The 15,464-nt window shown below is 46.5% G+C and overlaps 2 protein-coding genes across 2 annotated transcripts in view; both read left to right on the plus strand.

Annotated features, from left to right (window-relative positions):
* Nucleotides 1–2,553: 2,553 nt before the first annotated feature.
* ESCO1 (establishment of sister chromatid cohesion N-acetyltransferase 1) overlaps nucleotides 2,554–15,464 on the plus strand; it is a 57,526-nt gene continuing 44,615 nt past the window's right edge. The window contains exons 1-3 of the mRNA XM_044295151.1: nucleotides 2,554–2,756; nucleotides 5,165–6,927; nucleotides 7,903–7,999. Coding sequence (XP_044151086.1) covers nucleotides 5,167–6,927; nucleotides 7,903–7,999 — 1,858 coding nt within the window. The 5' untranslated portion in view covers nucleotides 2,554–2,756; nucleotides 5,165–5,166. The remainder of the gene's footprint in view (nucleotides 2,757–5,164; nucleotides 6,928–7,902; nucleotides 8,000–15,464) is intronic.
* On the plus strand, nucleotides 12,476–14,755 carry LOC122939153 (lamina-associated polypeptide 2-like). The gene is made up of 2 exons (XM_044295152.1): nucleotides 12,476–12,634; nucleotides 12,733–14,755. The coding sequence occupies exons 1-2, from the start codon at nucleotides 12,578–12,580 to the stop codon at nucleotides 13,999–14,001; spliced, it is 1,326 nt and encodes a 441-aa protein (XP_044151087.1). The 5' UTR covers nucleotides 12,476–12,577; the 3' UTR covers nucleotides 14,002–14,755.

Consider the following 15,464-nt stretch of genomic DNA (forward strand, 5'->3'; position numbering starts at 1 on the left):
TTCATCTGATTTGAGGTCTGATAAATATATTTACTTATTTTTCATTAGCAGAGAAAAAAAAATTAAAAATATATATTTCATCAGACCTCAGATCAGACTCCTAACCTAAATCAGATCCTCAATCCTTATCTGACCTAAAATAAGATCCCCAAACCTCATCAGACCTTCAAATCAGACCCCCAAAATAAGAACCCCAGTGTTCGGCTCAGACAACACAAATCAGACTCCCAGTGTCAGGCCCTCAGTGCTCAGATCCCCCCCCCCCCAATGCTCAGATCTTCCCCCATGCTCATATCTCCCCCTTCTCAGACCTGACCAACCCATGCTTAAACAAGACCCCCCATGCTCAGATCTGCCCCCCATGCTCAGATCTGCCCCCCATGCTCAGATCAGTCCCCCATTGCTCAGATCAGACCCCCATTGCCCAGATCAGGACACCCCCCATGCTCAGATCAGAACCTCCCATGCTTAGATTAAACCCCCATGCTCAGTTCTATAATTAAAAAAAATCTCTTCCCTCTCCTGATCAGGCACTGGGCTCCGGCTCGGGCACCTGCTACTCTGCAGGTCTGACACGCTCTCCACTGTGACCTGATGAGCACAATGTCAGGTCACAGTGTGTGTCTCCACGTACTACGTTCTCACACTGTGTGCATCAGGACGTAGTGGAGAGGGAGCTGGAGCTGCAGTGACTGATCAGGAAAAGAGATCTGAGCATGGGTTGGAGAGTGAGCCGGTCTGACTGCTCCCCAGCTAGAGCCTCACTTGAAGAAGCAAAGAGCCGCATGCAGCTCAAGAGCCACAGGTTGGCCACCCCTGGTGTAAGGCATGGACATGCTGGGTCCTCCAGAGACCCTGAAGCTCATTCTTGCTCTTCGTTCTAACAGACTGGGATAAAGGGATTCTTGAATGGGTGACCTCACTATTAACTTAAAATTCCCTTTCACCTGCTTACACAATTTTATAGATTTAAATTACCTTAATGTCATTAAAAGTAAATGTTCAAATTTCCGAATCTGTTAAGGTGGACATGGTCCTAAGGGTTAGTCTCATGCACTGGGCAAATCAGAAGTGGGACCCTATGGGAATTTACTGTATTTAAATTAGGTTTTCTAAACCCCATTCACATGCATTGTACTCTATTGTCACATATTTTCCATGAGGTACAGTGTATGCCACATGTGAACGGGTTCCAAAAGACTTCCCACTTCCCACTTGCTCAAACAATCCAATATGTGTTCAGCATCAGATCGTTCATGCACTAACCCATCAACGCAAAGATAAAATCTACAGAAATTTTGGAATAATTGCAATAAAAAAAACAATACAATTTGACAGCACGGTGTGAATGTACCCTACTAGGCACACGGGTAGAATTGTCCATGGTACATTTCTCTTGGTTAACATGGATCAGCACTGGGCCTCTGAGTTCAAATCTGACCTAGGGTAACATCTGCATGGAGTTTGTATGTTCTTCCCATGTTTGTCTGGGTTTCTATGAGTAATTTGGTTTCCTCCTACGCTCCAAAGACATACTGAAATACTGTCATCATATAAAATTGCCCTCAGTATGAGGTATGTCCTGTCCTGGAACTCTCAGAAACAGGGGCGACCTCCGGGAAGAGTTGGCAAATCTGCCCGGTGCCTGCTAGCATCTCTCGGAGAAAGACCTCATGCAGATGAACGTATTTTTGGTCCTCATCCGATCCGCATTTTCTGCAGTCTGGGCATGGACTCATTCATTTCTATGGGACCGCTAAAAATGCAGATGGCACATGGATGTCATCTGTGTGCTGTCCACATCCGTCCCGCAAATTCTAGAAAATACACAAGAACAGGCATTTCTACTATTGGGCCAGGGAGAAATTCGGCATGCACATAGCTGGCATCTGGATTTTCTGCAGAATACATACGGTCGCCTGAGGCCTAATTGTATGTGGCCCCCGGACTTGTATAATCAGATGCCCAAACACACGTGGAGGCGGAGCCTTCATGAGGAGGGGTCCTGACTGATGGGTCCCATTAGGAAAAGGGACAGGGTATACCATAAAAGGAGCCCACGCGAAATGACACCATTTGTTTGTAACTTCTCCGCTCCCGCTGGGTATGTCTGATGAGGGAAGTCACCTCTTCAGTACATCGCTGCAGAATATGTTGGCGTCATATGGAAAAGGGAAACAAATACTGCTAATAACCTTAGTGTTCCCTATATCTAGATGGATCTGCCCCCTGTATCTTTCAGATGCCCCCTCTTCAGGCCAGCACCTCCTCCTCCCACCTGTTGGTACACTTGTCCTCCCTCCCCCCTACTTGACTTCACAGCCAGCACTGTGTGGTCGCCGCTGCCCCCCTAAAATTCTTCTGATTACGTCATGGCCGTCTTGCCGCAAAAGAACAAGCTGTCGCGGCGTCGGTGACAACTTTTAATCGCATCCTGGAGAGCGACATAAAACTGGCGTGAAAACGAGGCTTGGAGCGCAGTGAGGGGCAGGGAGGATGCTGACGGAGTGCACTGCGCATGCGTCAGACGGCTCATCTGACGCTTTACTGCTCCGCCCGGGAAGTTTCTTCCGTGTGTCCGGAGCCGGTGATGTTACAGTGTGTATAAGAGTGCTCCGCGCCCCCGCCGCCTGCAGCTACAGCCTCCGCACCGTGTGGTTCTGGCCGTTACAAGTCACAGGATTGTTACTAGAGACAGGACGAAGGGCCTAATGAGAGCAGAGAGCGGACGGCTCGCACACTCCCTCCTCCGGCTGGTAAGTGTTACTGCTGGTTGCCTCCTGTGAGTGGCTGCTCTGGTCTCCTGATCAGTACTTTGATATCATGTATGTAAAGGGCTACCTGACATGTTCAGCCTCCAGCTCTGGTGCAGAGGATTTCTAGAGGTCACAGGCAGTGGTGGCACCGTGTCCAGACCTTGTGCAGGGCTGCAGCTTGTCTGCTGCCACTTACACAGTTTCTAGGGGGTCAGGCCGGCAAACATATGACCTGGAGCGCGACGACTTTCTAATATTAACTCCTCCAAGTCTGGTCACCCAGTACTGATGTCGGTGCTGCCGGAGGTTTATACTTTCCATTGACATGGCTGTAAATAATACATCACATTCTGATGTCTGCAGCGGAGGATTATACAGAGATGAGCGGCGCCTCCTCGGCACTGCTTATCTCTTCCTGCAGGATCAGGCCGGGCAGCCTGTGCTTCTGGTGAAATCTCCTTCCCTGTCAACCACTGACTGAATTATAGACCAAAATCTTATTATTATGGAGTGTACTGTACATTAGAGGTCACCCTGGAGTTACATCACCTCTATAAGGGCACTGCCGTCGTGTACGGTACAGCGGCTCCTTGGCGACTGCCAGTATTCCTATAATTGACATTAATGCATCTCGTGAGATGGACAGGGGTGCAGAGCGCCCTGCTGCCCATACTTCTCATCCAGACCATAGTTTAGGGTCGCTGTTTTGATACTTCTGCAGTGCCAATGAAAAGGAGATGCTGGAGTCGGTGGAGAGCCATGTCTGACGATCCAAGCACAGAACCCTGCTCTACGAGATATAAGCCAGTCCCAGAGCTACTGCTGAGTGTCACCGTGTCTGGTTTTTGGTCCACACATCTGTAAAGTGCAGATCCCGGACGAGTGCATGCCACCATTTAGTTTCAAACTCCTGTAGACATGTCCTATCCTTGTCTGCTAAATGGACAGAACATGTCCCATGCTTATCATTTTTGCGGGGCCGCAGCACGAACCTACGGATTATTGCAGCCCTGTTGAAATGAATGGGTCCGCATCTGATCCACAAAAAATGTGTATCGGGTGCCTACCAATACTACAGCCATCTGCATGAGCCTTTAAAGAGGACCTGTCACCACAAAATGAAGTACATTCTCCAGGCAGCGTGTTAGAGCAGGAGGAGCTGAGCAGATTGATATACTGAATATTTTTCCATAAAACTATATATCTTGTAATCTATACATTTATATCTCAGCTTTGTTTGAACTTGAGACTTTCCTATCAGTGACTGACAGCTATCTCTGTATACACACTTACACAGAGAATGTCATCAATCACTGATAACACTTCCCCGTGTACATCTATCAGTGACTGACAGCTATCTCTGTATGCACACACAGGGAATGCTATGAATCACTGCCAACACCTCCCCCATGTACAACTGAAGTCAGAAACAGCAGAGATATAAATGTATACATTGCAAGGTTATCTTAAAGGGGTTGTCTGGGTTCAGGACATACCCATATTTTCACCCAGGCTCCGATGCTCTCCCCTGCCCTGCGCTGGCTCTTTTATTTACTATAACACATAGCCGGGTGGAGGCTACTGCCCAGCAGTGTGTTCGGTGATGTCACCGGCTCTGATAGGGCAGCTTTAGCGCTTCCCTAGCAGTTTTATAGGCTAGGGCAGCGCTAAAGCCCACCCATCAGTGCTGGTGACCTCACCGGGCTCACTGATGGGCGGAAGCTTTCGCCTGGCAGCCCTATGGAGAGCCCGGTTCGTCACCGGAACTCCAGAAAATGCTTAGCGCAGGGCAAAGGAGAGCATCGGATCATGAACTGCTCCGGTGCTAAAGTCAGGGGGGCTGCCTGGGTGAAAATAGGGATATGTCCGGGTTCAGCTCTGAACCTGGACAACCCCTTTAATCTTGTTACACAAAACTATATATCAATCTGCTCATGTGCTGGCCATACACCTTGAGCAGCTTGTTCAGCTGAAAGCTGTTCTTCCTGATCCCCCTTCCTTCCATATACACTTGGTGTTCCACTGAGTGTGTGTGTTCTGAATGAGTGCTGCCAGAGATATCTGACGTTGGCCTCTCTCTCATGAGAACAAAAGGATTGGGCATGGTAAAATTCAGCATGCCCAATGCCTCTTTATCTCATCGTCTGTTGGGGGTGGATTGGCAGCCATAATATTGCAGGACTGGCGGACTGAGGTTGGCAGGCTCTGCTGACTTTGCACTCGTGCACAGCCTGATTATTGCTTGCTGTATGATAGTCGTGGAAAAAATATCACTATTTTATTAGCAACTGAAATGGGCTCCTCACAACAGTACCGTGACACACTTTGTGAATACGATGTTCCCAGTATAATCATAATGTTCATTGACCCTTAATGGTTCCCTAATCATTATTTTTTTTTTTTTACAGTAATGACCTCAAAAAAGCGAAAGTCCTCTTTGCCAGAAACTCCTGCAAAACGTCAGAAGCTTAACAAAGAAACTAAAGGTCCTCCTACTTCATCTAAAGGGAGAAATGGTGTTACAAGCAAGTCAAAACCGCGTTCAACACAGAGTAAAAACAAATCAGCTTTGCCAGCAAATAAAGCCATAACTAAATTACAGTCCTCTCAATCAGAAGTGGGACAAAAAGGGAAAAAGGCAAATGTGAAAGTCACCAATGTAAAGAATGTGCCTGCCAAGAAGAAAGCTTCACCCAAAGATGTGGCAGTTTCAAAAAGGAGCACCCCAAAATCCCTCAACAATACTTCAAAAGCCACAAAGAAGAGCCAGCCAACAAGTCTGCGCAAAACATCAGCCAAAGGAACGTCTGTAAAAAGTAAGACACCGAAAATAGTGAAAAGCTCTAGCAAAAGCCAAGCTGCGAAACATATAAAAGCTGAATCTGTAAAGAAAACCTTGAGCAAACCTGGTATAAAATCTCTACAAGCAAAGAAAGTAGCTAAGAACATAGTTAAAACGGTACAAAGTAAGAAGACACCATCTACGACAACTCGCATTAGAAAGAAACTACCTGCTGTAAAAAATAAAAAGACGGCGCCATCGATAAGAACATCTGGGAAAAGTACAAAACCAGAACTCAAAAGGGACGCAGGTCGTGCATCTGAGACTACTAAGAATTTGCCCAGTACTAAGAGGACAAATCAAAAGCCATCAGTTCCATTGAAGCAGAATACTCCTGTGCTATATAAAAAGAAGCCAGAAAGGGCCCAAACCAGTGTTACTAATAAGTCAGGATTAAGAGCAAGAGTGAAAAAAGAATCCAAAACTGAGAGTCCTAAGGATGTTCATGAAAACTGCCTGGTCCATCAAGCAAAACAACCTGAGACTAGCTTTGGTGGCCCTGTCAAAAACAAAGCCAAAGATCATGATCAACCCAGTTCAGGCGTGACCTCCAATGTAGCAGTGCATTTGCCAAGTAAGAAAATATCCATTAAAGCTACAGGAAAGTCAACCACACCTTTAAAGCGCAAAAGGGTTAGCAGTAAACCTGTGGTCAAGACAGAAAATAAGGTGAAGAAGCATAAAGATGTCAAACCAGGATCTGATAAAAAAAATCTAGATGTCCCACCTGAAAATGATCAAAAATCCAAGCGGATAAGTATCCTAGACTTGTGCAATGAAATAGCTGGAGAAATAGAATCTGATACAGTAGAAGTTGTGAAAGAAGCACCTAGCACACCAACTAAGGACAAGGCCATTGAGAAGAAGGAAGACAGTCCAAAGGAGACCTCCCCACCCCCTCCTTCTGAACAGAACCCCATTAAGCAGTTGAAACGGTTCTTTCCCAGCAGAAAACCATCGCAAATTAAATGTAAGACTGAGCAGAAGACAAGTCCTTTAGCCAAAAAATTCAAATGGAATAAAATAAAGTTAAAAAATAATTTTGCCGAGAATAATATAACCCAAATTCACACTGTACTTCCTAAGCTTGAAACCATTAAAGCCAAAGCCTCAGTCCAGCAGACAGTGGATGCTCCCAAGACCCCAAATAAAAAGCCGGATGCAACAATGACCACAGACATTAAACGAAACGAAGCAGTGTTATCAGGAAGGGTCAGAAACAGTACAGTCCCACCGGTGGAGGGGGAAAGTGACTTAATGAAGCCGCCTACAGAAAATGGCCTTCTGGAGAACCATATAAAACATGAGCTTGAAATAGCGCTTGATGAGGTAATCGTACAGCCATTTGTGGCATGCCCTCAGCTTTTTGGAGAGATTAATCTTTATATGTATTACCACATCTTAAAGGAAACCTGTCACCATAAAATGGTTCACAATCTTAAGGCAGCATGTTATAGAGCAGGAAGAGCTGAGCGGATTGATATATAGCTTCGTGGGAGAAGGTTCAGAAAAACTTGTAATCTCCATTGTACATGGCAGCTGTCTTATCAGTCAGATAGTTGTACACGGGGGTGGTCTTACATTCAGAAAGAACAGACGTTTAAACGTATAAATTACAGAATATTTTTCCCAGAAAACTATATATGCTATATACATCTGCTCAGCCCCTCATGCTCTATAACTTGCTGCTTGTACACTGCACAGCATTATTGTGGTGACTGGTTCCCTGTAATGCTGGTACGTGTCCTAGTTTATCTGATCTGCTTGTGTATTGCAGATGAGTATTACATCTTTTTTACCTTTACAGGTGTTGTCTCACTTCAGTAAATTACATTTATCATGTAGAGAAAGTTAATACAAGGCACTTACTAATGTATTGTTATTATGCGTATTGCCTCCTTGATTCATTTTTCCATCACATTATATACTGCTCATATCCAGGGGTTACGACCACCCTGCAATCCAGCAGTGGTGGCCGTACTTGCAGACTATAGGAAAAAGTGCCGACCTCTCTGGTGGCCGGAACCGTGGGAGAGCACATAGGCACACAGTGGTGGAGATTTACCAAGACTGGTGTACCCTGCCCTGGCGTTAGATGCGCCTATTTTATTACGATGCTTCTTAATAAATTACTCATCTCTGTCCTGCAGTGCATCAGAAACTGAAGACTTTGCCAGTCAGCTATGAAGGCATGCCCCCTTCTCTCACCATTTCAGGAAACTGACAAGAAGCCTAAAAGTTTGCAAAATATGGTGCGCATATGGTTATTTTTATTTATTGATTTATTTATTATTATTCATTTAGGGATTTAGATTACGGTTGGATTCAAGCCCTGAAAATTCTCCAGTGAAGAAACCCCAGTTGTCTGCTCTACCTATAACCAAAGCATCAGAAAAGCAATGTGAGTTATTCACAGTGTTACAGTATGTATAAGGAATAATACTATTGTTTAAATCCTTTATGTTTAACATATTTGTAAAGAATTTTTGGTGACCAAAACAAGGTGCCTACTCAAATCATTGAGCAGGCACCTTGGGTCAATGTGCGGGGGGTGGGTCCCGTGACCCCAGCCCCCTGGATCTCACAGGCCGGAAGCTGTATAAGTAATACGCACAGTATTACTCATACAGCCAATGCATTCCAATACAGAAGTATTGGAATGCATTGTAAAGGGGATCAGACCCCAAAACTTGAAGTCCCAAAGTGGGATAAAAAAAAATGAAAAGTTGAAAAAATAAAGTTTTCCCCCATAAATTTAAAGTTTCAAGTAAAAAACGAAAAACTTCATTTCCCCAAATAAAAAAAAAAAGATATTGACCGCCTCTATAAACATATCACATGACATAACCCCTCAGATGAACACCATAAAAAATAAAAACTGTGCTAAATAAACCTTTTTTTTTTTTTTTTTTTTTTTTTTTTGTCACCTTACATCATAAAAACAGTAAGGCCTCATGCACACGACCGTTGTGTGCATCCGTGGCCGTTGTGCCGTTTTCCGTTTTTTTTCGCGGACCCATTGACTTTCAATGGGTCCGTGGAAAAATCGGAAAATGCACCGTTTTGCAGCCGAGGCCGTGATCCGTGTATCCTGTCCGTCAAAAAAATATGACCTGTCCTATTTTTTTGACGGACAACGGTTCACGGACCCATTCAAGTCAATGGGTCCGTGAAAGAACACGGGTGCACACAAGATTGGCATCCGTGATCCGTGGCCGTAGGTTGCTTTCATACAGACGGATCCGAAGATCCGTCTGCATAAAAGCTTTTTCTGATCTAAGTTTTCACTTCGTGAAAACTCATTTCCGACAGTATATTCTAACACAGAAGCGTTCCCATGGTGATGGGGACGCTTCTAGTTAGAATACACTGCAAACTTGGTACAAGACTGCCCCCTGCTGCTTGGCACCACCCGATCTCTTACAGGGGGATATGATAGCACAATTAACCTCTTCAGGTGCGGCACCTAAAGGGGTTAATTGTACTATCATATTCTCCTGTAAGAGATCAGGGCTGCCAGGCAGCAGGGGGCAGACCCCCCCCTCCCCAGTTTGAATATCGTTGGTGGCACAGTGTGTGCCCATCGCCCCCCCTTCCTCCCTCTATAGTTAAAAATCGTTGGTGGCACAGTGTGTGCCCATCGCCCCCCCCTTCCTCCCTCTATAGTTAAAAATCGTTGGTGGCACAGTGTGTGCCCATCGCCCCCCTCCATCTTCCCCCCCCCCATCATTGGTGGCAGCGGAGTTCCGATCGGAGTCCCAGTTTAATCGCTGGGGCTCCGATCGGTAACCATGGCAACCAGGAAGCTACTGCATCCCTGGTTGTCATGGTTACTTAGCAATAGTACAATAGTAGAAGATTCATACTTACCTGCTTGCTGCTGCGATGTCTGTGACCGGCCGGGAGCTCCTCCTACTGGTAAGTGACAGTTCTTTAGCAATGCACCGCACAGACCTTTCACTTACCAGTAGGTGGAGCTCCCGGCCGGTCACAGACATCGCAGCAGCAGGCAGGTAAGTATGAATCTTCTACAATTGTACTATTGCTAAGTAACCATGGCAACCAGGGATGCAGTAGCTTCCTGGTTGCCATGGTTACCGATCGGAGCCCCAGCGATTAAACTGGGACTCCGATCGGAACTCCGCTGCCACCAATGATGGGGGGGGGGGGGGAGGGAGGAAGGGGGGGGGGCGATGGGCACACACTGTGCCACCAACGATTTTTAACTATAGAGGGAGGAAGGGGAGGGCGATGGGCACACACTGTGCCACCAACGATATTCAAACTGGGGAGGGGGGGGTCTGCCCCCTGCTGCCTGGCAGCCCTGATCTCTTACAGGAGAATATGATAGTACAATTAACCCCTTTAGGTGCCGCACCTGAAGAGGTTAATTGTGCTATCATATCCCCCTGTAAGAGATCGGGTGGTGCCAGGCAGCAGGGGGCAGTCTTGTACCAAGTTTGCAGTGTATTCTAACCTGAAGCGTCCCCATCACCATGGGAACGCCTCTGTGTTAGAATATACTGTCGGAAATGAGTTTCACGAAGTAGCTCATATCCGACAGTATATTCTAACGTAGAGGCGTTCCCATGGTGATGGGGACGCTTCAAGTGATGTTCGGGTGTCCGCCTGGCCGTGCGGAGGCAAGCGGATCCGTCCAGACTTATAATGTAAGTCAATGGGGACGGATCCGTTTGAAGATGACACACTGTGGCTCAATTTTCAAACGGATCCGTCCCCATTGACTTGCATTGTAATTCAGGACGGATCCGTTTGGCTCTGCACGGCCAGGCGGACGCCAAAACGACTTTTTTTTCATGTCCGTGGATCCTCCAAAAATCAAGGAAGACCCACGGACGAAAAAACGGTCACGGATCACGGACCCCGTTTTTTCGGACCGTGAAAAAAAACTGTCGTGTGCATGAGGCCTAAGGCTGAGTTCACACGAGCGTGACAGATTTGGTCCGGATGCGTTCAGGGTGCGTTCAGTTAAACCATTTTGCAAGCAAGTTCAGTCAGTTTTGGCTGCAATTGCGTTTAGTTGTTCAGTTTTTTCCGCGCGGGTGCAATGCGTTTTGACGCTTTTTTCACGCGCTTGATAAAAAACTGAAGGTTTACAAACAACATCTCCTAGCAACCATCAGTGAAAAACGCATTGCATCCGCACTTGCTTGCAGATGCAATGCGTTATTAACGCAGCCCCATTCACTTCTATGGGGCCAGGGCTGCGTGAAAAACGCAGAATATAGAACATGCTGCGATTTTAAAGCATTGCAGAAGTGATGCATGAAAAAAAATGCTCATGTGCACAGCCCCATTGAAATGAATGGGTCAGGATTCAGTGCAGGTGCAATGCGTTCACCTACTGCATTGCACCCGCGCGGAAATCTCGCCCGTGTGAACTCAGCCTAAGAGGTCAAATAGGCGTATGGTACTATTTTGGTGGGCAATCTAACAGTCACCTCATCCCGCAAAAAATGAGACCTTACCTAAGATAATCTCCCAAAAACTAAAAAAAACAATGGCTCTCAGAATATGGAGGCACTAAAACATGATGATATTTTTTTTGGGGTTTCAAAAATTATATTATTGTGTAAAACGTACATACCTAATATGTATACTTTATTTATCGCCGTGTCCGTAATAACCTGCTCTATAAAAATATCACATGACCTGACCCCTCAGGTGAACACTGTAAAAAAAAAAGTGTAATAGCAAGCGATCAAAAAGTCATACGCATCCCAAAATAGTGCCAACCAAACCGTCATCTCATCCCGCAAAAATCATACCCTACCCAATATAATCGCCCAAAAACTGAAAAAACTATGTAAACACTAAAACATGATTATTATTTTTTTTATGAAATCATTGTGTAAAACTTATCTAATATGTATACTTTTTTAAAATTTATCTATCGCCGCATCCGTGACAACCTGCTCTATAAAAATACCACATGATCTAACCTGTCAGATGAATATTGTAAATAACCCCCCAAAAAAAAATACGGTGCCAAAACAGCTATTTCTTGTTATCTTGCCTCACAAAAATTGTAATATAGAGCAACTAAAAATCACATGTACCCTAAACTAGTACCAACAAAACTGCCACCCTATCCCGTAGTTTCTAAAATGGGGTCACTTTTTTGGAGTTTCTACTCTAGAGGTGCATCAGGGGGGCTTCAAATGGGACATGGTGTCAAAAAATCAGTCCAGCAAAATCTGCCTTCCAAAAACCGTATGGCATAACTTTCCTTCTGCGCCCGGCTGTGTTCCCGTATAGCAGTTTACAACCACATATGGGGTGTTTATGTAAACTACAGAATCGGAGCCATAGATATTGAGTTTTGTTTGGCTGTTAACCCTTGCTTTGTAAATGCGGGGAAAAAAAAAAATTTAAATGGGAAATCTGCCAAAAAAGTGAAATTTTGAAATTGGATCTCTATTTTCCCATATCATCACCATGACGGCCACAAGGAGATTGACCCATGACCTCTGTGGGGGCAGGAAACAGAGAAGAGGTTAAATTGCCCCCTCCCACCACCGCACCTCAGTGTTCCTGTCCCCACTGTGGCCAGGGTCAGAGAAGAGTCTCCCTGCGGCGGCAGGGAGATGAAGATAGGATTTTGTTTATTATTTTTTCGTCGTCTCCAGGGGCCTCCTGGTTACCTGAGGCTCATCGGAGCTCCCCCAGTCCGCCGGCGGCCGCGTGCTCATGCTGGGCTGGGGGGTATCGGGAGGACTCGCTCCGGCTGGTCTGGAGCCTGCTCCCGGGCCGCAATTCTCCTCCTCCTCCTCCCCTGTGGGTCGGGCTGGTAGCGGCCGGCGTGTGCGCACGCCGAGGTCGGTGACGTCACTTCCGGGTTCGGCCGCAACCCGGAAGTAAAGCGCAGGAGCAGAGCAGTTTGAATAAAAGGCGGGAGCTGCCATAAGGACGCTGATCTGAGGTCTGTGAGTACTGCAGCTGCATTTTACCCTACAGAATGTCAGGTCCTGAGGTACAAACTGTTATGGAGCTGGATGCTCCCCCTCTGCCTCCTGTAAGTATCCCTCGGGGGATCTGCTTGTCTTATGGCACGATATTCTTTCTTTGCCAAGGCCTTATTTTCTGATACTGCTATTTCCATATCTGTTTCAGGCTAAAGAGGCGCAAAAAAAGCTTAAAAAACCTCCTCGCTGCATCTCTTGTGCAAGGAAACTGCCTGACGATTATGGAAAGAAGCTTTGTAAAGCATGTATTTCTGATGTAATCCAGGAGGAACAGTCGTCCCTTATGGAAAATATCAGATCGGTGGTTCAGGAAGAAATTCGGGCCGCTAGAGTTGCTCAGTCTGATCCCCAGGACGAGCCTTCTCGCAAGCGTCCGCGTTCCAGGATTTTTTCTTCCGGATCCGAGGACGCAGGCGATAAAGCTTCTACCTCCACGCAGTGGGAGGATGATCCATCTCTCTCTGAGGGGGAGGTATACGAAAATAATAAGAAGTTTTATTTTTCCTCGGAGGAGATGAATGACTTGTTAAAGGCAGTCAGAGCAACAATGGGGATTGAAGAGACCCCTAGGTCCGTTTCTATTCAGGATGAAATGTTTGGGGGACTCAAGGTGAAAAAATCCAGGGTCTTCCCCATAAACGAGCACATTAGACAGATGATTCTGGAGGAATGGTCAGAACCTGAGAAACGATTGGGGATTTCCAAAGAGTTTAAAAATCGATTATTATTCGACCCCTCTCAGTCTAAGCTGTTTGACGGGACCCCTAAAGTTGACGTGCAGGTGGCAAAGGTTAACAAAAAAACTGCCCTGCCGTTTGAGGATGCTGCCCAATTGAAGGACACCATGGAGCGAAAGGCAGATGCCCTTTTAAGGAAAGCTTGGGAGGCCTCCATGTTTAACATCAAGACCAACATTGCGGCAACATCGGTAGCCAGGTCTATGTACCTGTGGTTAGGGGAACTTGAGAACCACCTAAGCAGAAAGACCTCCAGGGAAGAGATCCTGCAGTCCATACCGCTACTCAAATCAGCTACAGGGTTCCTGGCAGATGCATCTGCTGAGTCTATCAGATTCTGTGCTAGGGAGGCAGGGTTGTCCAATGCGGCTCGTCGGACTTTGTGGATGAAGTCCTGGTCGGGCGATAGAATCTCTAAGCTAAAACTGATATCCATCCCCTTTTCAGGAGAATATGTATTCGGGCCGGTCCTAGACGAGATACTTGAGAAGGCGGCCGACAAGAAAAAGGGATTCCCAGAGGAAAGGTCCTTTAGGAAGAATCAGTCCTTTCGGTCCTACGGCGGACAGAATAAGTCTGTTAGAGGGAAGGGCAAGTCAGGCCGCTGGTCTTATCCCAAAGGGGGTAGAGGAAGGGGCTTCCTTCTCAAGCCCCAGTCCAAATCTGAGGACAAACAATGACGCCGTTGTAGGGGGGAGACTGAAGGATTTCCTGGGTCCATGGTCATTAACATCAAGAAATCCCTGGGCCCTGGACATCATTCAGCAAGGTTACAGGATCGAGTTCACCTCTCTCCCCCCTGCAAGATTCGTCATCACGAGGTTGCCTACCAGACTCTCCAACCTAAACATCTTTCAAGGAGTCCAGGACTTGGTGAAGAAGGGTGCTGTAATCCCGGTCCCCGCATCTCAGAGGGGTCAGGGGTACTATTCAACCCTATTCTTAGTAAGGAAAAAGGAAGGAGACTTCCGGACCATCATAAACTTAAAACAACTGAACAAGTTTATTCTTTACAGGAAGTTCAAGATGGAGTCTCTCAGATCCTTAGTGCCGTTGATAAAGCTAGGGGCATTTATGTGCTCGATCGACCTGAAAGATGCCTATCTGCACGTCCCCATTCACCCAGATCACCAGAGGTTTCTAAGGTTTGCTGTCCTAGACCCTTCCAATCGGATTCGTCATTTCCAGTTTATAGCACTGCCCTTCGGGATTTCAGCCGCTCCAAGGCTCTTCACCAAACTTGTGGTAGAGATGATAGCCCCTCTCAGACAGGAGGGATTAAATATAGTGCCATATCTGGACGATTTCCTAGTCATAGCGGACTCAAAAGATCTCCTGCTGTCGGACCTGGAAGTATTTCTATCCCGCCTATCTCAACTAGGTTGGATAGTGAACGAACCCAAGTCAATGTTGGTTCCATCCCAGAAGGTGAGATTTCTGGGAGTTACTCTAGACTCCGTAACTCAGTCAACCTTTCTTCCACAGAGCAAAATCCAGTCCCTGATAAACAAAGTGAGGCGCTTCCAACGGGGGAAAAAATGCTCAGTGAGGGAAGCAATGAGCCTAATCGGCCTCCTAACCTCCTGTATACCCTCGGTCGAGTGGGCACAGGCTCACTGCCGTGTGATTCAGACCTGGCTATTGTCCCACTGGAACAAGAAGAAGGGTTCTCTGGACTCCAAGCTCCCAATCCCAGGATTAGTAAGGAAGTCCCTCTCATGGTGGACGAAGGAGAGAAATCTGTCCCAGGGAGTCCCATGGATCAGATCACCGTCGATTACCGTCTTCACGGACGCCAGCCAATCCGGTTGGGGAGCAAAAATCGACAGAGCCTATTTCCAAGGAACGTGGAGGCGTCTGATATCTGCTCAGTCTTCAAATTTCAGGGAGCTGTATGCAGTAAGAGAAGCCCTTCTCGCCGCCAAGCAAGTGATACGAAATCAGCACGTGAAGGTCCTATCGGACAACGTGACTGTGGTCTCCTACCTAAAACACCAGGGGGGTACTCGATCAAGGAGACTCCAGAGTATCTCAGAGGAGATCTTCTCCTTTGCAGAAAAGGAACTAAAGTCCATCTCAGCAATGCACCTGAAGGGATCCCTGAATCTAGAAGCGGACTTTTTGAGCAGACAGGTAATAGATC

This window comes from Bufo gargarizans, chromosome 5 (assembly GCF_014858855.1).
Source record: "Bufo gargarizans isolate SCDJY-AF-19 chromosome 5, ASM1485885v1, whole genome shotgun sequence".
In the NCBI taxonomy this organism is placed as follows: Eukaryota; Metazoa; Chordata; class Amphibia; order Anura; family Bufonidae; genus Bufo; species Bufo gargarizans.

Bases quoted from the DNA above. Each gene is read 5' to 3' on its own strand.
- LOC122939153 (XM_044295152.1), top strand. From the start codon at position 12,578: ATGTCAGGTCCTGAGGTACAAACTGTTATGGAGCTGGATGCTCCCCCT. The intron at 12,635-12,732 runs GTAAGTATCCCT...TATCTGTTTCAG, and splicing joins ATGCTCCCCCTCTGCCTCCT to GCTAAAGAGGCGCAAAAAAA.